Source organism: Schistocerca cancellata, chromosome 5 (assembly GCF_023864275.1).
Source record: "Schistocerca cancellata isolate TAMUIC-IGC-003103 chromosome 5, iqSchCanc2.1, whole genome shotgun sequence".
Classification (NCBI taxonomy): Eukaryota; Metazoa; Arthropoda; class Insecta; order Orthoptera; family Acrididae; genus Schistocerca; species Schistocerca cancellata.
The window spans coordinates 623123504-623145526 of NC_064630.1; the positions used below are offsets into that span (position 1 = coordinate 623123504).

Genomic DNA, 22023 nt, shown 5'->3' on the forward strand with positions numbered 1-22023 from the left:
GTCATTCCACATTTTATATCCTCTCTACTTTGCTGAGCATCAGTTATTTTGCTGCGCAAAGAGCAAAACCCATCTACTATGTTTACCGCCTTGTTTCCTAACCTAATTCCCAAGAATCGCCTGATTTAATTCTATCATGCTCCAGTACCCTTGTTTTGAATTTGTTGATGTTCATCTTACATCCTCCTTTCAGGACACTTTGCAGTCCAGTCAACTGCTCTTCCAAGTTCTTTGCTGTCTCAGAGGATTACAAGTTATCGTCAAACTTCTAAGTTGTTATTTCTGTTCCCTAAACCCCAACTACTCCTAATATTTCTTTACTGCTTGCTCAATGGACAGATTGAATAATATCAAGGAAAGGCTACAAATCAGCCTGATTCCCTTCTCAACCACTGCTCACCCTCCATGCCCTCCTGCCTTACAGTTGTAAATAGCTTTACGCTTCTAGTATTTTACTCTTACTACTGTCAGAAATTCAAAGAGTGTATTCCAGTCAATGTTGTCAAAGTAAGTCTTACAAATGCTATAAACATAAAGTTGTCATTCCTTATCTTCTAAGAGAAATTATAGGGTCAGTACTGCCTTGCATGTCCTTACATTTCTCAGGAATTTGATCATCTCCTGTTTCTCTATTCTTCTGTAAGGAATGTGTTTTAGTATTTTGCAACCATGCCTTATTAAACTGATAATTTGGCAATGTTAACACTTGTCAGCACCCGCTTTCTTTAGGGTTGGAATTGTTAGATCTTTTATCCAGTCTGAGGGCATTCCTCTGATCTCATACTTCTTGCACAGCAGATAGCACAGTTTTGTCATGGCTGGTTCTCCCATGGTTATCAGTAGTTCTGATGGAATGCGTCTACTCCTGGGGCCCTGTTATGACCTTGATGGTTGGTTGGTCCCATTGGATTACAGAAGGGAGTCGGTCTTGCCCTTTCAAAGGAACCATCCCAGCATTTGACTGAACCGGTTTAGGGAAATCACAAAAAACTAAATCAGGATGGCTGGACGGGGATTTGAGCTGTTGTCCCCCCCAAATCAGACCTCAGTCTTTCAGTGCTCAGTTAAATTATTCTCATAGTATATCATCTCCTATCTCATATTCATCTATGCCTTTTAACCTTTCAATAATATTGCCTTGAATAGCCCTCTACATTCTTTTTCCAACTTTGAGCTTTCCCTTCTTTGCTTAGCACTTGTTTTCCACCCGAGTTCTTGATATTCATACAACTGCTTTTCTCTTCTCCGTAGGCCTCTTTACTTTTCCTACAGGTGGTATCTACCTTTTCCATCAAGATGTATGCTTCGATATCCTTACATTTGTCTGTCCTCTAGCCATTCCTACTTCAGACATTTTGCATTCCCTGTTGATCTCATTTTTTAGATGTTTTTATTCCATTTTGCTTGCTTCATCTGCTGTGGTTTTGTATTTCCTCCTTTCCTCAATTAAATATCTACTGTGTGATCCACAGATTTCTACTAGGCAATGCCTTTATACCTACTTGATCCTCTGTTGCCCTCACTAGTTCAGCTCTCAAAGACACTGATTTGTCTTGTACTGTATTCCGTTTCTGTGTTTCAGTCAATCGTTACTTAATGCTCCCTCTGAAACTCTGCCAATCTCTGGTTCTTTCAACGTATCCAGGCCCTGTCTCTTGAATTTCCTACCTTTTTGCAAATTTTTCAGTTTTAATCTACAGTTCACAACCACAAAACTATGTATGGTCATCAGCCCCTGAAAATGTCTTAAAGTTTAAAATCTGGTTCCAAAATCTATCTTACCCAAGATGCAATCAAGCTGAAATCTTCCGGTGTCTCCAGGTCTCTTCCACATAGGCAACATTCTCTCATGATTCTTAAACCAGGTCTCTGCAACAATTATATTATGCTCTGTGCAAAATTCTACCAGGCAGCTTCCTCTTTCATTCCTTTCCTCAGCCCATATTCACCTAAAATTTTTCCTTCTCTCACTATATCGCGTTCACTATGCTGTTCGTAGTATCTTATCAGCATTCCTATGATCTTGTTCATTATTAGACCTACTCCTGCATTACCCCCCCCCCCCTCCCCCATTTGACTTTGTATTTATACCCTTCATAAGACACACACGTAGCAATACAAAGTAGGCGTGAGCCATGAGACCTAGTACCTTAAAGTTAGTAAAATGCAGACATTTTAATGTGACTCTTTTAGGTGGCGGGTGTTTTGAACTGTCGCTGTGTCAACTACTAGTAGAGACTTGGCCAGGACTTTCTCGTTTACGACACTGCCAAGCTCAGCAAGCAATTGCCTGGTACTGCAAGCATTAGTTAGTGCTTTGTGTTGTACACTGTTTTCTTTTTCTATTTTCAAATGAGTGAAGAGACTAATACTGAAATACTAGTCCATCACAGAGTTTGATTAAAACCCTCGTAATGTCAGATGGGATTGGTGATCCCTTTGACTATGTCCGCTCTGCATGAGCAGAAACACACAACATGAGTGAAAGCTGGCTGCCAGCGAGAAGCAGGTGGTGCAAGTGCATTTGCATGGGCCATCTGTTCTGTCGGTATTGTTGCCAAGTAAGAGTCCCACATCTATCAACACTAACAAAAGGTTGGATTCCATATTCTGCAGAGTTTTGTAATTATAGAGTAGGGTGGGGAAAAAAAATTGGGAAACACGTTATATCAGTTCACAGTCCAGATAATGTTGCTGTTTCTCAACAGAAATCACTTTATGAAAGCTGAAACACAAACAAAAGGAGAAAACAAGCAAAGGCCAATTTGGAAAAAGACTGTCCATTTTCTGCAAGAGCAAACATTCCAGGTAAAACACTTCCCAATCACCACTTCTTTTAAACAGTCAATTTCAAAGTACTAAGGGCTTATTTTCAGACATATTGCGTACAACCCTTTAAATTCGTGTGAATTTCACTAAAAATAAATGCTACATTTTCAGGTCTATACTCATTATCTAAGGCAGGGCCGGCCATTGCGTGTCGAACGTTACACATGCAGCATGTACAGACCACGGGCAGGCCAAGCCTGGTGTGTCACTTAACTTTGCTTGGTTCTTCTCATAAGTACTCAGAACAGGGCGACATTCCATTTAGCACTATGGTGTGGCATTTTTTAGTTCACACAACTCTCTGACTTTGACATAATCATGCTGTCAGTGCTGTTTAACTTTATTTGTTCATGGTATGAAGAATGTTTACTGGTTCAGTAGCTGTTTGCACAAAGGAGGCAGTCCAGTGATCTATCGTCACAATCCTTTAAAATAAATGGGAATGAGAGAAGAGAGTGATGAGAATTCTCAATTCATGTAAGTGACAGGTAGTGCATATCTGCTATGAAACAACATTGCAATATCATGCAGGAAGAATTAAAGATTTAGTTGAAATTGCTACTGTTTAATTTTTTGAAGAGGAATGCAGGAACAAAAATTACAACATCCGGAATGTAGTGCAGAATTCACATTTTAAGTGGACTTTACTGCAAATTGCCCAGAATAAGACACTGAAGGTAACTTCTTCTGATATGGTGGGAACGCATTTAAAAAGAAAATCACATTGTAGAAGGAACACATTCTGAAATCATGTTGCAGAAGGGAAAATACAGTGCAGTTTCCTAAGCTCACTGGCGTTTAACGCCAAGAAATGTGAGGTTTGAAGAATTTATTGTGGCTTGGAAAGAATTAAAAGGATAGTTTTATAATGATCTTACATCTGTTTCCGAGCTGTTTTCAAGACTATGCCATTTGAGTTGAAAGCAACCCTGGGTATGTGCAGATTTAACTGATTGGCTTGTGAGGTAATTCCAGTTATGACTTTTTTTTTTTTTTTTTTTACGTTAAAACTGCCCACGATGTCTACAATGCTCTTCTCAGACAGTTTTTCCATGTATTCATAATGAGGTTACAAAAGTGCTACAAGATTTTGATCGACATATTTGTGTGAAAGTCCTTTTTGGATTATGAAACCAAATAAGTCACAATTACTTGGCAAATTGAGTGCGACACACTGTGACACTGTCTGTGCTCTGCCCGTAAGCTAGCAGTCTATACCACATTAAAAATTATGCCTTCAGCGTGCCAAAAATAACTTAATAATACTGAAAATTTGCTTAGTTTGTGACCTATATTGTTGAGAAATGTGAAGCATATAACCAAGTTGTATGTGGCGCGTTCACAGTTCTCCCCTCTTCCCCCTTGTGCTCAGAGGGTATGGCATGGTAGTGGTGTAATGTGAAGCAAGACTGAGCACTTGGTACTCATGCCCAGGCACAGCCTGTCAGCTGAAATCTTGACTGCCCCTGATATAAGGGGTCTTTCACACTGAAATTTTGTGATTCTGCTCAATATTTTAGGTACAATAGCCTTGTTGCTGAACAAGTGCTTAACATACAGCATATTTCTCACAATTTGCTGTCAAAGTAGCTCATAAATATTGTCATGACAAGGCAGCTATTACAAGTAAAGAACGTGTGGACTTTAATTAAAGAACCGTTCTGTGAAAATGGGTTACGGATTGTCACTTTGGGAATAGCTGAGCAGAAAATTTTCCCGAAGTGTTGAAAACAATTTGCAGCAAAATAACGCAATTCAGCTTCATCACAGTCAGAAGCTGTAACAGAGGAAATTATCCATCGGAATCCTTCAACGCAAGTGTAATTGCTATTGGGATCTCTCCACTGAAATTTCAACAGGGTGTTTATGATGGATGGCAGAGGTTACGCAAAAAGAAAGATAAGTGAAATTCAAGAAGCAATTACACCTAACATTGCTTCTGATGGTGATTTTGACCCAAAAGAGGCATCTCTCTCAGTCACTCTATGAGACGATAAAAGCTGCAAAAATATGATCAATCGGAATTTGTCATGACAAGATTTATGAGATACTGTCCAGCAAACTGTGATCTGCTGTACACAACGAATTTTTTCCGTAACTAAGCTGTTGTACCGAAAAGTTGAGCAGACTTGCCAATTTTTAGCACGGGAGGCCCCTTAGAGCTACAGTAAAACAACTCTGGTGATTTACTAATATCTGTCACAATACGGGAAAACTGCCCTTCACAAAAGCATTGCTAGCGACCTCATCATAATATTTATCAAGCTACAATTTGGTACTATTTCATGTAGGACCCGTACAGACACCCAGTTGACAATGTCATCAAAATGGTGAGGATGAAGTGGGGATCTTGTTTAAATTTTGGCCATTTGAAATGGAATAAGCCCAAGGCAAAGCATAATTATGTTAGCCTACAAGTCAAATAAAAATTTTACAGGAATATTATGATGTTATTCATGAATTAATGTAATAATCCAATCACCAAAGATTTTTTATACACTATTGTGATCCAGTTTGGAGTACCACTATTCAAAAACTGATAATCCACCAAGAGACACACACGATTCTTACAGCTTGACTGCAATAAATAAGCAACCACAAACCACTGAATAGGTACCTTATTTGTTCCTGTCCTTCAGTCATTTCAGCAATTTTCTTGTTTAGTTTGCTTTCTTTTTCATCCTTTTCTTTCAGTTTTATTTCTAAGGATTCAATCTTTTTCTCCAACATTTTAACTTTTTCCTGTAAAAATAAAATGTTGTTTAAATATGTAGTATTGCATAAAAAGGAGAATTTACTTGAGAGAAAAAAAAGTATAAAGTTACAGTGGTAGGCCAATATTTGCCTTCAGAAGGTAACATTTCTATTGCCAACATTCACAGTTAAAAGTAAAAACATTAAAGCTAGCTTCTGAAACTATTAGGAATGGGGAAAAAGAGGGACACGCAGAGGAAGTATAGACAGGACCTATACGTAACAGGTCACTCAGATGCTGGGATGAGGGGGGGGGGCTGTCCCCTGTTGTGTGGACACAATGAAAGAAGACAGAGGGCGAACACTTCTGAGAGAGTAGAGGGTGAAATATAGTATTATGTGCCAATTTCACTACGGTGATAATATAAGGTGAGACTGAAAAATAATAATATAAATAAAAATACATTTTTACCTTACCACATGTTTTAATCTGACTAAAAAGTATAAAATAATTTCTTCTAACCCCATACATATTCCTAACACCACAGAGATGGTATGAGAACTGTGATTGTTAATGAAAAGATTTAATACAAAAAGCTTGGGGCGCATGCAGGATATAAATGATGCGCGAATAGTTAAACTCCTTACTATTGTAATTATTTTCTGCTTTTTAGTCTCCTGCTTGAGAAATTTTTCAATCAATCTTCCTACACACACACACACACACACACACACACACACACACACAATTTCTGTTTTATCTCAGTTTCTTTTCACCTGGCTCAATATATTGCTTCTTCCTACTTATATCTCGCAATAAGACCATTAAGGTAAAAATTAAATACTGGGAAGTCCTTGGCGGAATAACAACAATATTATGAAAATGACATGTCAATTTGCAGGTGGGCACAACAAAAAGCTTTCGTCTACCTTCACGATCTGGATTCAGGGCCAAAACAACCAGTCCTCATTCCTACAAACCTCAACACCTTCTCCCCAACCTTCTACTCAACCCAGCACGCCATCTTCCTGGATTTTGCCTGCCTCCTCTACCTGATGGCTCCATTTGCACCTCTGTCCACATTAAATCCACCAACCACAAACAGTACCACATTTCGACAGCTGGCATCCCTTCCACACAAAAAAATTATCCCATGCAGGCCGGCTTCCTGGGAATGGCTTATCTGCAGTGACAAGACTATGCCCAGTATGCTGAAGGTTTCACAAATGCATTGGCAGAAAGAAGCTATTACCCAGACCTAGTCTGCTAACAGATTTCCCGTGTCATACACCCCCCCCCCCCCCCAAGAAGCAGCCTCACAGCACCCCATTCACCACAAAACACCACCCCAAACTGGCGAAACTGAACTACATCCTGAACCATATCACTATGGAAGATCCATGGACCTGCCTATCCACCCACTCAGCACTTCCTACTCTAGTCTTGTCACAGAAATATCCTAAAACGACACAGGCCAGACCACTTGTGAAAGCAACCACATCATACACCACCTCTGCTGCAATTATTATACAGCTTTTTATATGGTTGCGACTACCAACTTACACCAAACCTATCACCTCCTCCCAAATCACACCCCTCACCCTCATGGGGGACATACACTGAAAATAGCCACTGACCTTTTCCCCTTCTCTGATCCTCTCCTTTCTCTCCCCCCCTCTCCCATAGCCTCCAGATGCTGTGCCTGGCACCCTTCTCCTGCTACCATTACAGTCTGTTTAGGATTGACAGCTATGATGGAAATAGCAGGGACGAGGCCACATGGTAGGCCCAGACCGCATTCCTCCAATCTCATGATGCCTGTTGCTGCAGTAACCATCTGAAATTGCCAAACCTTGAGTCCACAACCTGAACACTTGCTGCTTGTACTTTCAACTTACAGGCAGCTGGCTATCCTGTTTGATCATTGGACCCTGTGATTTTGTTTGTCATCTCTTTTATTGCTAAAAGTGTTATATGTTGATACTTTTATTTGTTGTGTGATACTGAACAATGTCAAAGGTAGTTCATCGAAGGTCATGAGTAGAAAAGTTCCAAATTGTTCTCTCGGTCAGGGGACTGGCATGCAAGTTCTGTTGAAATAAATGGTATGCATGTTACATGCCTACTTTGAAACTGAAAACCTCAAAGGTGGACAGCTGCTCTCCGTCAAATATTTAATCGATAGAACTGTGCAGCTCTGAACACAAATAAAAACACAGTTGTGTAGACTGGCGAAGAAATGATCAAGAAATAAAATGAAACTCGAATAACATCGATTCACCAGCATGTTTGAAATGCACAATGTGCAATGGTAAATAGCTACATACCAGAAAAATGTTTTTGTAAGGTTTGACATTGTAATAAGTAGGCCTTATCGGCAACTGCTTCCAAAGTGAAGTTTGTCCCAAGAATGCAACCTACATCACACAAACAAAATATTACTGTTTACAATATGATTGTTGCTGTACAGAAGTAATATTTTTGTATAGCTTTTGTTCTCCCTCCCGATACTGGCTGGCTGAACTACTTGAGATGTGTTCTCTCAGCATATTAGACAAGCATAAATCTTATATTTTATTATGTTACAAACAAATAGATGAATACGAAAACTTAACAACATGCTACCAATGAATTCCTAGTACTTGCCACACTTGGGGGCCATTGTGTGTCATATTTAAGTAACATCATCTGATACTTACTCTTACAGAGTTCTGTTTTGGAGTATATTAAACTTTGAATATTCTTATGATTTTATTTGCTTAATGTGTTTACCTAACTTCAATAGCAAAACTTTTCTCTCCTGGGTAGGGGCGGGGCTGCAATCCATGAGCGGGGGGCGGCAAACTAGAAGTGGAGGGCAAACCAGACGTTTGAGAGGGGGGGGGGGGGGGAGTGGGAGGAGGAAGAGAGTGGAAGAGGGAGGCAGTGGGGGTGAGGGAGGGAGAGGGAGTGAGACGGAGTGAGGGGGTGAGGGAGTGAGACGGAGTGAGAGGGGGTGAGGGAGTGAGACGGAGTGAGGGAGGGAGTGAGACGGAGTGAGGGGGTGAGGGAGTGAGACGGAGTGAGGGAGGGAGGGAGACGGAGTGAGGGAGACGGAGTGAGGGAGGGAGGGAGACGAGTGAGGAGGGAGGGAGACGGAGTGAGGGAGGGAGGGGAGACGGAGTGAGGGAGGGAGGGAGACGGAGTGAGGGAATGAGGGAGACGGAGTGAGGGAGGGAGGGAGGGAGACGGAGTGAGGGAGGGAGGGAGGGAGACGGAGTGAGGGAGGGAGGGAGGGAGACGGAGTGAGGGAGGGAGGGGAGGGAGACGGAGTGAGGGAGGGAGGGAGGGAGACGGAGTGAGGGAGGGAGGGAGGGAGACGGAGTGAGGGAGGGAGGGAGGGAGACGGAGTGAGGGAGGGAGGGAGGGAGACGGAGTGAGGGAGGGAGGGAGGGAGACGGAGTGAGGGAGGGAGGGAGGGAGACGGAGTGAGGGAGGGAGGGAGACGGAGTGAGGGAGGGAGGGAGACGGAGTGAGGGAGGGAGGGAGACGGAGTGAAAGAGGAGGGAGACGGAGTGAAAGAGGGAGGGAGACGGAGTGAGGGAGGGAGGGAGGGAGGGAGTGGGAGTGAGGGAGTGGGAGAGGGAGTGAGTGAGGGAGTGGGAGAGGGAGTGAGGGAGTGGGAGAGAGAGTGGGGAGAGGGAGCGAGAGAGTGGGAGAGGGAGCGAGAGAGTGGGAGAGGGAGCGAGAGAGGGAGCGAGGGAGCGAGAGAGGGAGCGAGAGAGTGGGAGAGGGAGCGAGAGAGGGAGCGAGAGAGTGGGAGAGGGAGCGAGAGAGGGAGCGAGGGGAGCGAGAGAGGGAGCGAGAGAGTGGGAGAGGGAGCGAGAGAGTGGGAGAGGGAGCGAGAGAGTGGGAGAGGGAGCGGAGAGAGTGGGAGAGGGAGCGAGAGAGTGGGAGAGGGAGCGAGAGAGGAGGAGAGAGCGAGAGAGGGAGGAGAGAGTGGGAGAGGGAGGGAGAGAGTGGGAGAGGGAGGGAGAGAGTGGGAGAGGAGGGAGAGAGTGGGAGAGGGAGGGAGGGAGTGGGAGAGGGAGGGAGAGAGTGGGAGAGGGAGGGAGAGAGTGGGAGAGGGAGGGAGAGAGTGGGAGAGGGAGGAGAGAGAGTGGGAGAGGAGGGAGAGAGTGGGAGAGGGAGGGAGAGAGTGGGAGAGGGAGAATGGAAAAATGCAGTAGATGGAGAAAGGGGGAGTGGGGTATAGGAGGAGGGAGTTTGTAGAGGGAGGGATAAAGGGAGAGGGAGGGTGGGAGGAATAAAGGGAGAGTGGGAGGAAGAAAGGGAGAGGGAGAGTGGGAGGAAGAAAGGGAGAGGAGAGTGGGAGGAAGAAAGGGAGAGGGAGGGTAGGAGGAAGAAAGGGAGAGGGAGGGAGAAAGGAGGTGAGAGAGGGGGTGAGGGGAGGAGCATGAGTGAGAGGGTGAGGGGAGGAGCATGAGTGAGAGGGTGAGGGGAGGGGCATGAGTGTGAGGGGATGGGCATATGAGAGTGCAAGGGAGAGTGGAGGGGTGTGGGGGAGGGGGAAACAGGTAGGGGAGGGGTGAGGGAAACGGGTAGGGGAGGGGGTGCGAGGGAAACGGGTAGGGGAGGGGTGTGAAGGAGAAGGGGATGGGATTGGTGTGAGGGAAATGGGGAGGAAGGGGTGTGAAGTGGAGGGGGTGGGGAGTGAGGGGGAGGGTTGTGAGGGGGGGAGGGTTGTGAGGGGGAGAGGAGGGAGGGTTGTGAGGGGGGGAGAGGAGGGAGGGTTGTGAGGGGGGAGAGGAGGGAGGGTTGTGAGGGGGAGAGGGAGGAAGGGTTGTGAGGGGGGGAGAGGAGGGAGGGTTGAGAGGGGAGGGTTGAGAGGGGTAGTGTTGTGAGGGGGGTGAGGAGGGTTGTGAGTGGAGAGAGGAGGGTTGTGAGTGGGGAGAGGAGGGTTGTGAGTGGGAGAGGAGGGTTGTGAGTGGGGAGAGGAGGGTTGTGAGTGGGGAGAGGAGGGTTGTGAGTGGGGAGAGGAGGGTTGTGAGTGGGGAGAGGAGGGTTGTGAGAGGGAGAGGAGGGTTGTGAGAGGGAGAGTAGGGTTGTGAGAGGGAGAGTAGGGTTGGGAGGGGGAGAGTAGGGTTGGGAGGGGGGAGAGGAGGGTTGTGAGGGGGGAGAGGAGGGTTGTGAGGGGGGAGAGGAGGGTTGTGAGGGGGGAGAGGAGGGTTGTGAGGGGGAGAGGAGGGGGAGATGAGGGTTGTGAGGGGGAGAGGAGGGGAAGATGAGGGTTGTGAGGAGGAGAGGAGGGGGAGAGGAGGGTTGTGAGGAGGAGGAGAGGAGGGTTGTGAGGGGGAGGGGGAGGGTTGTGAGGGGGAGGGGAGGGTTGTGAGGGGGAGGGGAGGGTTGTGAGGGGGAGGGGAGGGTTTTGATGGAGGAGAGGAGGGTTGTGAGGTAGTGGTGGTGTGTGAGGGGAGGGTAAGGGAAGGGGTGTGAGGGAGAGGGGGTGGGAGTGGGGTGTGGGGAGGGGTGTGAAGGTGAGAAAGATTCTATACAAAAAAAGACATTATTAGTGAATAAATATATGAAATAATAATAAACTAAGCTGTGTGTGTGTGGGGGGGGGGGGGGGGTGTATTTTGATGTTGGTTAAATCCAGAAGGGCTGTGAGGCTATGTGGAACAGCAAATTTCCATCTTCGGAGTTCAGAAAATTAGTATCTGAAGGAGGGATCCAAATGGTCCAGGTGAAATAGCAGACATTCAATATTCCTTGAGTCCTGTTGCAAAGCACAGTCCACAACAGGATAAATGGTGGGCCCGATATGGTTGATTCTTAATGCCCATTCATGTACTGTCCGTTTTGGTGGAAAACCACTGCACAGCTTTTTATATTGGCATGACACTCTGCAATGTATTTTACAAATGAAGCATGTGTTTCTTAATAACACATTGTGGTGATCTACAACATCTACCTTCAATGACAACACAGACTGCTGAAGACAACAGCAGAGACGGTTTCAACAATCTACAAGGTAGATCAATACCACCATAATGCACACTGAAAAATACTAACATTATTCCTGATTTCCTGGTTCTTGATTATGTGTAACTGTGGAATTTACTTCAGAAGTCTCTCCTATAAAGCTGGTCAAGACAATCTTTACTAACTATTGGGACATGTTCAGTTCTTTCCTGATTTCAGGAGGAATGACCAAAACTGCTTTCTTCCACAAATTGAAATATTATGCTACACATTAGATTTTCCTGAAGAAAAGCTGAACGAATTTATCTGTTTTACATACGTGGGTGTCTGTTCTTTCAGATAGGTTTTGAAAGAACAGACACCATTTTAATCCTGCAGCCACTATCAATCAAGACAAAACGGGATTAATGGCATACAGTTGCTGTGAAAACTGATTAAATCAATGGGGAAAGTTGAAAATTTGTGCCGGACTGGGATTCGAACCTGGGTCTCCCGGTTTACTAGGCACAGGCACTGACCACTGCACCATCCAGACACAGTGGTCATTATCGCTGCACGGACTACCCTAGCGTGCCTCCCTTCAGACCCAAATTCTCAATTTATCCACATACTACTGATATAGTGCCCCTTACCCATCATCATACCGAAAGAGTTCGACTGTAGTGTGCACCCACAACGATGCGATCATTGGCTGTTGTTTGCCTTAATTATGTATGTGGTGTCTGTCTTTCGGACACATTCGAACATGCTTGAACTCTTACGGATATCGGTGAAATGCTGCAAGTAATGAGGAAAAATTAGCAAGGGACACTATATCAGTATAGTGTAATTCAGTACGGCATAAATTTTCAGCTTTCCCCATTGATTCAAATCAATGCCAAACAGCAGCAAATGTCACTAATCCCTTTGTGTCTTTCTTTAATTCAAAGATGTCACAACATGAAAACGGATAGTATTGATTTACATCTATACCCTGCAATCCATTTCGAAGGGGCATGGTAAAGGCAGTTTCCATCATACCAATTATTAGAGCTGCTTTTCATTCCACTCACTAATGATCTGAAGGAAGAATGATTGCTTTAGATGCCTCTGTGTGCACTCTAGTAAGTCTAATTTTGTCTTTACAGTCCCTATGGGGAGTGATATGTATGTTGTAGTATATTCTAACAATGGAAATGGAATGTAGCAATATTATGAAATGGAAAGTTGCTATTCACCATATAGCGGAGATACTTAGTCGCAGATAGGCATAACAAAAGGACTGTGAAAATAGACAAGACAGACAGACAGACACACACACACACACACACACACACACACACACACACACACACACACACACACAAAGTTAAAACACAACTCTCACACACAACAGCAGCCTCTGGCAGCTGAAGCCACACTTAAAAAAAGCTTATGTTGCGACAGTCTTTTTGTTGTACCTATCTCAGACTCAGCACCTCTGCTATACAATGAGCAGCAACTTCCATTTTCATAATATTGTAGTATATTCCGACATTCTTCATTTGAAGTTGTTTAAAAAAAAACTTTTGTAGATATTCTCGAATTAGTTGACTTTAGCTTCAAGTATCTGCCATGGCTGCTCAACATTTCTGTGGCGTTTCCCCGTGTGTCAAATGTGACCATTCATGCTATTGTCCTTTGTTTATAGTCAAAATGGCCCTTTAACACTTTTGAAGTGACTTTTTTTAAAAAAAAATTGTAAATTACACTAAATGTAAATTGTGGGGAATTACTCTTTAAGCACACACTTTCTATAATACAAATACTGACCTTTAATTTGAAATGCTTGGTCTTACATAAGTTTTATATTTCATTAGCATATTGGCTACCTTTCATTTGAAACTCTTGGTCCAAAATGCATTTTTTCCTAAAAGCCAAGTATAATGGTCTAACTAGTTCCGGTTCTAACTGGTTTTGTAGTTTATAAACAATTTAAAATTTAGCAGAAGCCCAAAAGCGATTACAAGATCTGAACGTTTGTTACATGCGTATATAGCTCACAAACTGTAGACATCAAGTAAGTATAGATAACTTCAGATCATAAAATTTGCTATGTTGTATACTTATTTTTTTAATGCTAAATGTGGAGCAGCTGTTTGGTATTAAACATCCCATCAACGACAAGGTCATCACAGACAGAGCGCAAGCTCGGATAAGGGAAAGACGGGCAAGGGAATGGGCCATGCTCTTTCCAAGGAACCATCCCGGCATCTGCCTGAAACGATTTAGGAAACTTAAATCTGGATGGTCCGACACAAGTTTCAACTCTAGTCCTCCTGAATGTGAGACCAGTGTGCTAAAACTGTGCGCCACCTTGCACAGTAACTGCTAAATATGGGATAGCAGTTAGCAATTGGTGATGCTGACTGAGTACAGGAAGACGATCATCCCAATGAAAGAACTGCATTCCATAATCATCATCACGATACAGATAATTGGTTACGTAATGAAATATATTTCAATAGAGTACACATAAAGTGGATTGTGAAGTTAAATTTTGGCTATGCTAATCATTACAATGGAATATTTGGGGAGGGGGAAACCAACTTAATGTCCCAGAAAATCAAATTGCTGCATTAAAAAGAAAGAAAGAAAAAAAAAAGTATGCCAACAGTTTCCATGTAGTTCAATCATGTTTCACAAAAGGTGTCACAACAGTTCTATGTAGTTCATACATGTCTCTCAACAGATATCACATCTCAATAGTTTGAAACTTGTTCATATATTATTCAGAAAGAGGCACTCCCATAATTCGTGTTTATTGTTGTCAACTTTCCATCTGCATAAACTAATATTGAAGTTTATCCCAACACTTGGTTCAACAACTTAAGTATGGCAAATGCTACACACAATGTAGTTGGTAAGTTGACAATATTAAAAGACAAAACACTTGCAGGAACAGGCATAGTTCCACCTTTTAACAACATCTATTACTTCACATCCAGGGAGTCCAAGGCTCGAGAAGTTACTTGTGTTATGTTTGTAAACACTGCTTGGAAGCCAATTTTTCACATTATCATTTTATTTCAAGTGCATCATTTCTTTCCTCCATGGATGCTGTTTCATTAGGAGCTGATGGTATAAACATCACTGACTGGAGGTCAATTTTGACCTTAGTTTAGAAATTGAACTCAGTTCAAGACTGAGTTCTATTGCACAACAGTAAACTTGGATCCGCTGAAGGAGGTGGTTCAGTGTTGATCTAAATTAGCAAAAAACATATTTGGCAACACCGCTAAAAATCAGCTATCAACATGATTACTGACTTCAACTGCAGATACTAATCGTACATCAAAGGTGTCACACCATAAAGGTGGAAGAAAGACTCCAGAAAGAGGAGTGATCTTCAAACTTCTCTAGAGCTGAAAAGGTGTGCTCCCATCCCTGAAAATTATATTGGGTCAGTAGAAGACTAACAGGAGGAGGAGGAGGAGGAGGAGGAGGAGGAGCTGATAAAGTGATAAGAAATGTGTTATGACAATATTAAGGAAAGGACCAAGAAACCATCCACACGTTAGGGAATACTTTTAACACACACTTTGCAATTATTACATTTCATCTCTATGTAATTACATGTGCTACGTAAACTGGAACAGAACACTTTCTAAACTTTTCTGGAAAAGTTGATTTCATAAGACCCACTGTTACACAAAACAGGTAGAAGCTAACTGCAATCCACAAGCCACAATTCAACTTATTTACAATCCCTACAATGGCAATGTAGATTTTCATCGCTAAGTTGTATGTGGTGGTTTGAATACATTTTAATGAGCCCGGGAAAATTTTTTGAATCATATTTGCTGTTTAGCAGGTGGTTTATAATATTATTCATTACATTCAAGTTCATTTCTTATTCTAATACAATTTTAAACAACACTGAAGGTTGCAGTTCATTCATATCACTAAATGATAGGATGACTTAACTTCAAATGATTATATTCTTCTTCTCCCTGATGACAATGAAATTACAATACATTGCATATTTTACATGAAAAATAACCTCTATCTAAAGCTGGGATGTGCAACACAGAAACCAAAATTCTATTATAGAATCTAGTGTCAGAATCACAGCCCAAAAACAATAAGAACAGAAAATGTTCTCAATGTGAGATAGCAATTTTACAGATGAAGATTACAGTACGTTGAGTGTGAATGGAACACACAGCAGCACTACTTGAAGAATATGAAATAAGAATGGGAACACTGAAAGCAGATAAAGAAATTAAGGAAATGGAACTAAGAGAAATGAAAAGAAAACCAGGCTTTCAAACTGACTGTGTGTAAATTTATTCCAATACTGTAACTGTTGTTATGTAAATAATATTATTAGTAGATGCCATCCCCATTGCACTGTGATGCCTATTCGCTTCATTTTCTGTTAATACAGAAATTTCTTTGCACTCCTTTCATTACAAAGTGTCATCAGTTTTAAGGCTGTCATCTGATGGAAGAGTGCGAAAATTTTAATATTACTGAAACTTTAAAATATGTGCAGGAGTTACCACTATAAAATTGCTGCTCCTTCGATGTTGGGTATGAATGAGTAAATGATCTGGGTTACAGTGTTGCCCTTATAGTGAACAATGTTGGGCAGATGTCGCTTAGTAAAACAATTTCCTATGTGCTGAACACAACATACGTGTCGGCTTGCTTTTTGCACCTTCTGTTTCAGGCATTTGTTGGACTACGGGTGGTGCTGAGGTGCCACAGCTGATGTTATGACATCAGAACAAGAGCAGGGAGATCTACTGTCAACCACAGCTCCAAGGAATGTGCCAGAAGGACGAATCCACAAACCCTAAATGAACAATGGTGAAGAAGAGAATATCAATCTTGGATGTATGTTTTAGGCAGTCTCTTGTCTGAAGTCCCCAGATGGATCTCTCATGACAGCATTTAATGAGACATTATATTGTGTAACCAAGTCTGAGAACAAATGAAAAATCATGCCATACAGTTATAGATTGGTACAAAACATATACACTGTTCTATCTCATAAATGTGACCACCTGTCAAAAGCCTGAATAACCACATTTAGCAGTGCAGACTGCTGCAGGAAGTGTGTCAGTGAGGGTCTGGACAGCACCCATAGGGATATGGAACCACGCTGACTCCAGTGCCATGGCTAGTTACGCTAGGTTTCTCGGCTGAGGATGCACGACGTATGCAGTCCGGTCTTGCTGGACAAGAAGATTTTCAATTGGGTTTAAATCTGGGAAGCTCAATGTCCAGCAGAGTATGGAAAACTCATCCTTGTGCTCTTAGAACCAAACATGTACACTGCGAGTTTTATGACATGTTGCCATGCCCTGCTGGCAGATGCCGTTGTGATTGGGGGGTAGGGGGCAACTGTGTGTAGTGGTGGATGGACATGGTCTCCAAGGATAGATGCATGCTTGTGTTGATCCACTGTGCCATCCAGGAAAACAAGATCATCCAGGGAATGCCATGAAAACATTCCCAGGACCATAACATTCCCTCCTCTAGCCTGGACCCTTCTGATGATTGGTGCAAGGTGTCTGCTTTAAGAAATTTTACCCCTATACACAGAAACAGCTATCAGTCCAATGGAGCATAAACATGATTCATCGAAAAAGCTGCCTGTCGAGCCTCAGTGGACGTCCAGTTGTATTGGCTGCATGTCTTTTCATGGATACACATCTCCGCAGTTGCTCTTCAGCCCTGTCATCTATGGCCCTTATGCACCATAACTGCCTTGGTACTCGTTTTGGATAGTAACATTTTGCCAAGCACTATATACAGGGTTATTACAAATGATTGAAGTGATTTCACAGCTCTACAGTAACTTTATTATTTGAGATATTTTCACAATGCTTAGCACACACATACAAAAACTCAAAAAGTTTTTTTAGGCATTCACAAATGTTCGATATGTGCCCCTTTAATGATTCGGCATACATCAAGCCGATAATCAAGTTCCTCCCACACTCGGCGCAGCATGTCCCCATCAACGAATTCGAAAGCATCGTTGATGCGAGCTTGCAGTTCTGGCACGTTTCTTGGTAGAGGAAGTTTAAACACCGAATCTTTCACATAACCCCACAAAAAGAAATCGCATGGGGTTAAGTCGGGAGAGCGTGGAGGCCATGACACGAATTGCTGATCATGATCTCCACCACGACCGATCCATCGGTTTTCCAATCTCCTGTTTAAGAAATGCCGAACATCATCATGATGGAAGTGCGGTGGAGCACCATCCTGTTGAAAGATGAAGTCGGCACTGTCGGTCTCCAGTTGTGGCATGAGCCAATTTTCCAGCATGTCCAGATACACGTGTCCTGTAACGTTTTTTTCGCAGAAGAAAAAGGGGTCGTAAACTTTAAACTGTGAGATTGCACAAAACACCTTAACTTTTGGTGAATTGTGAATTTGCTGCATGAATGTGTGAGGATTCTCTACCGCCCAGATTCGCACATTGTGTCTGTTCACTTCACCATTAAGAAAAAATGTTGCTTCATCACTGAAAACAAGTTTCGCACTGAACGCATCCTCTTCCATGAGCTGTTGCAACCGCGCCGAAAATTCAAAGCGTTTGACTTTGTCATCGGGTGTCAGGGCTTGTAGCAATTGTAAATGGTTAGGCTTCTGCTTTAGCCTTTCCCGTAAGACTTTCCAAACCATCGGCTGTGGTATGTTTAGCTCCCTGCTTGCTTTATTCGTCGACTTCCGCGGGCTACGCGTGAAACTTGCCCGCACGCGTTCAACCGTTTCTTCGCTCACTGCAGGCCGACCCGTTGATTTCCCCTTACAGAGGCATCCAGAAGCTTTAAACTGCGCATACCATCGCCGAATGGAGTTATCAGTTGGTGGATCTTTGTTGAACTTCATCCTGAAGTGTTGTTGCACTGTTATGACTGACTGATGTGAGTGCATTTCAAGCACGACATACGCTTTCTCGGCTCCTGTCGCCATTTTGTCTCACTGCGCTCTCGAGCGCTCTGGCGGCAGAAACCTGAAGTGCGGCTTCAGCCGAACAAAACTTTATGAGTTTTTCTACGTATCTGTAGTGTGTCGTGACCATATGTCAATGAATGGAGCTACAGTGAATTTATGAAATCGCTTCAATCATTTGTAATAGCCCTGTACTTTAACCACAGCGGCATACAAATGGTTTACAGACTCAGTCGTTTCTGGAATACTTCTGCCCGTGCCTGAAAGCATATGATCATACCAGTTTTAGACATCAGACAAATCGCTCTGTTTCAATATTATGACTGCACAGTTTTTTTTGCATCCCCCTGACACAATTTATATACCCTCCACTGTTAGTGCAGCCCGTCACATATGAGTGGTTATTGCACACTGACGTTGAACACAGGCAGTGGTAAAATTAACACATTTATTTTGTTTTTGCTATTTGAACAAAGAGGTCAGGTGAATGCAATGTTAAAAATATGAAACCAGATAGGGGTGATTCAGGAGTAGGTTGAATACTGAACAAGAAATTAGGAGCATACTAAATGCATTATTGTAGTCAACCTAAACATGAAGCCAACACCCACTTGAATATCTACATCTGGGACGGTTTATATTTTCTACAGGGTGATTACAGTAAGTGAACTTTATGCACATTTTCCAAGGCCGCATATCATCAGATGAGTCCCAGTCTATTTTGTGAACATCAAATGTACTTATACGGTATTACTGCTCAGTACGTGTAAAAGGAAAATGAGAAACTTAACAGTGAGTTCACTCAAGCTCGTTACCCAGTAGATATACATCTAACGACTGTTAGTGTGTAACGCCCTCACAATCTTTTTAAGTTTCTCGCAGAAAAATTGTTAATCTAGGATAACAAATAGGTATCGGATTCTTGAAAGGCATTAGAAAATCACATCAGTAACCCCCTCTTCCAACACTTACTAATTGTAAAATCTGACATGCTCCTTTTGACAAAAATTTCATCGTCATTTTATACTTTAACCTTAACTCGATCAGCAAGACAATTTAGGGATTTGCTTATGATGCACAAAGTTGTAAATCAATTGTAGTTATGGGGGAGGGGAGTAAGGGAAAGAAAGAAAGAAATTATATTAAAATCACACAGAAGAAGAAATTTTGATTGGATTATCAGGATTGCCACAAGTTTCCCCAAGTGACAGTCCCAGATATTTCCCTGATTTCCAAACAAGTTTTAGCATTTTCCCTGATAAATTTTGACAAAAAATATAAGGATGTCTGCATTTCACTTCCGTGTGAGCAAAAATCTTAAGTGTTAACATCAACATCTTTTGTAATGAACTGTTTTTAGATGGAGAAAGCAAGCCAAATGGTGTATGTTTTTCATTAAGACCAATGTTTTTTATTATTTCAATAAAATGAAACAAATCTGGTGACAAAATCTGCATTTCCTTGAAATCGCAAGACAGATTTAAAATACCTTCACAGATTTCAGAAACAACCTCAGGAAAAAGTAGGCCTCTTGAAAGAAGTGTGTATGGCAGGGAAGAGTTGTGTAAACCAACACCATAGCTGACCGCCAATAAAATATTGGTTTTACTATGTTCATTATTGTCAGTTATTACATACCGTGTTATGTTTATTATTTTACACGTACTTTGGGATTTTTCTTTCGGGAAAAATATGAGTACACAGCTTACAAACCGCCAGCGACTGCCACAATTTTCTTTTTCTTATTGCCTTATCTTTCTGATATATAAACTACTTTCAAAGTGCCAGAATGTACTACAATAAATAAAATGTCTATAAAACACTGCACTGTACAATGTACTTGCGGTCAGACAGTCGCCATTCCTGAAATCGATCACCCATGGCCTCTGGCACGCCGAGGAGCACCCAGTCCTGGGTCCATGGATAATCAATGAAAATCAGCTGTATTATGCCACACGAAAATCTGCTGTATTATGCCACACACCAACAGACATGGTCTGGGGGAAGATTGGTGAGACTAGATCCGACAGGCAGGCCTGATTTGTTAAGAGATACCTGCAGAAATGGGCTGCTGTTTTGGCCCGTCATGGGAATCGACTCATGTGACCGACTATTCACAGTCAGAGATAACGTGTTGATGAAATGAGACGACGGTGATTTTTCAATGCAACAGATAACTTGAGCAAATACTCTGAGAATGAATACTAATGAGGATAGGTAGCAACTCAACATAAAGACGATCACAGAGCAACAGACAGCCAAGTAGAAAAGACAATCACATTCTCACAACTAAATTTTCGGCCATAGCCTTTGACAGAAAACGCAGTGTGTGCGCACGCACGCACACACACAATAACTCAAGACACAACTCATGCTCACATGACCACTGTATCTGGCTGCTGCGTCAACAATGTCTGAGAATCAGATCCCAACAAACCACTCCTCAATGCCTCCCTGCCTCTTGTCAGCAGCTGCTAGGCTAGCAGCAAGAAGTAGTGGCAGCACTGACTGCAAGCTGAGGGGAGTAGTAGGAAGGGGAGAAGCAGAATGAATGAGGGAGCACGGAAGCGGCACACATTCTCAGCTGCAACCAGACAGTGACAATGCGTGACATCTCGGTATACAAACCATTTCCATTTCATCTACTTAGACAAAAACGAGATTCTTCCCCCCCCCCCCCCCCCCCTCCTCAAATTTCCAGAACTTGTGGCAATCTTGATTATGTTAAGATCACACGGAAAGAAGACTGTTTGTTTGTTGTTTTTTTTTAAGGACTATGGATCTAGCATATGAGGTATTTTTAAATGTATGTAAATATAGAAACTAGTTGTATTCACTCATTCATAGGTGGGACAGACGAAATTTTGAGACTACAGAAATTTAATACACCTGCTGAAGTTACCTCACTAGAATTTCTGCTCCCTCTATGTTAGGCATGAAAGAGAGAATGTACTGGGTTATAGGGGATGCCTTGTAGTGATTGATGTTAGGCAGATGATGTTTTGTAAACCACTGTTTTTTATATATTGGACACGACATTTGTCTCAGCCTTGTTTTGTGCACCTTCTGTTTGAGGTATTCGTTGGGCTACAGGCGGCAGAGTGGTGCAACAGCTTGAGTTATGGTATCAGGGCAAGTGAAGACAGATCTCATTGCCGAATCCAGCTTCAGGAAAATGTAAGATAGAAAATTCCGTTAATGCAAAATGAACAACAATGAAGAAGGGAATATCAACCTTGGACATATACTTTAGACTATCTCTGGATGGGGTCTCATGAGATCTCATACGTTGTGCACCAATTTTGAGAATAAAGTAATTTGTCAGCAAGAACTCCAGTTTACTGATTTAAGTATATTGGATAAAGAACTGTTTTGTGTAGTGTATTACAGATCAAGTACTTTATGGAAGCCCTGCAAGATCGGCACAGTCACAATACAATGCAGTAACATTAACACAAATTCGTGTTACACCCCCACACTGAAGTATTGTATTGAGTAAGTCAAATGCTGCAGCTATAATAACGGCCGCACAATTTAGTTTTACTCAATGTCCTAAATCAAATAACGCACTGCGTTTTGCACAAATATTGCCAGAGGAAAAA

The 22023-nt window shown here is 42.5% G+C and overlaps 1 protein-coding gene across 1 annotated transcript in view; it reads right to left on the reverse strand.

Moving 5' to 3' along the window:
- Nucleotides 1-22023, reverse strand: part of LOC126188930 (uncharacterized) — a 200897-nt gene that overhangs the window by 40540 nt on the left and 138334 nt on the right. Inside the window, exon 10 of the mRNA XM_049930651.1 lies at nucleotides 5447-5571. Coding sequence (XP_049786608.1) covers nucleotides 5447-5571 — 125 coding nt within the window. The remainder of the gene's footprint in view (nucleotides 1-5446; nucleotides 5572-22023) is intronic.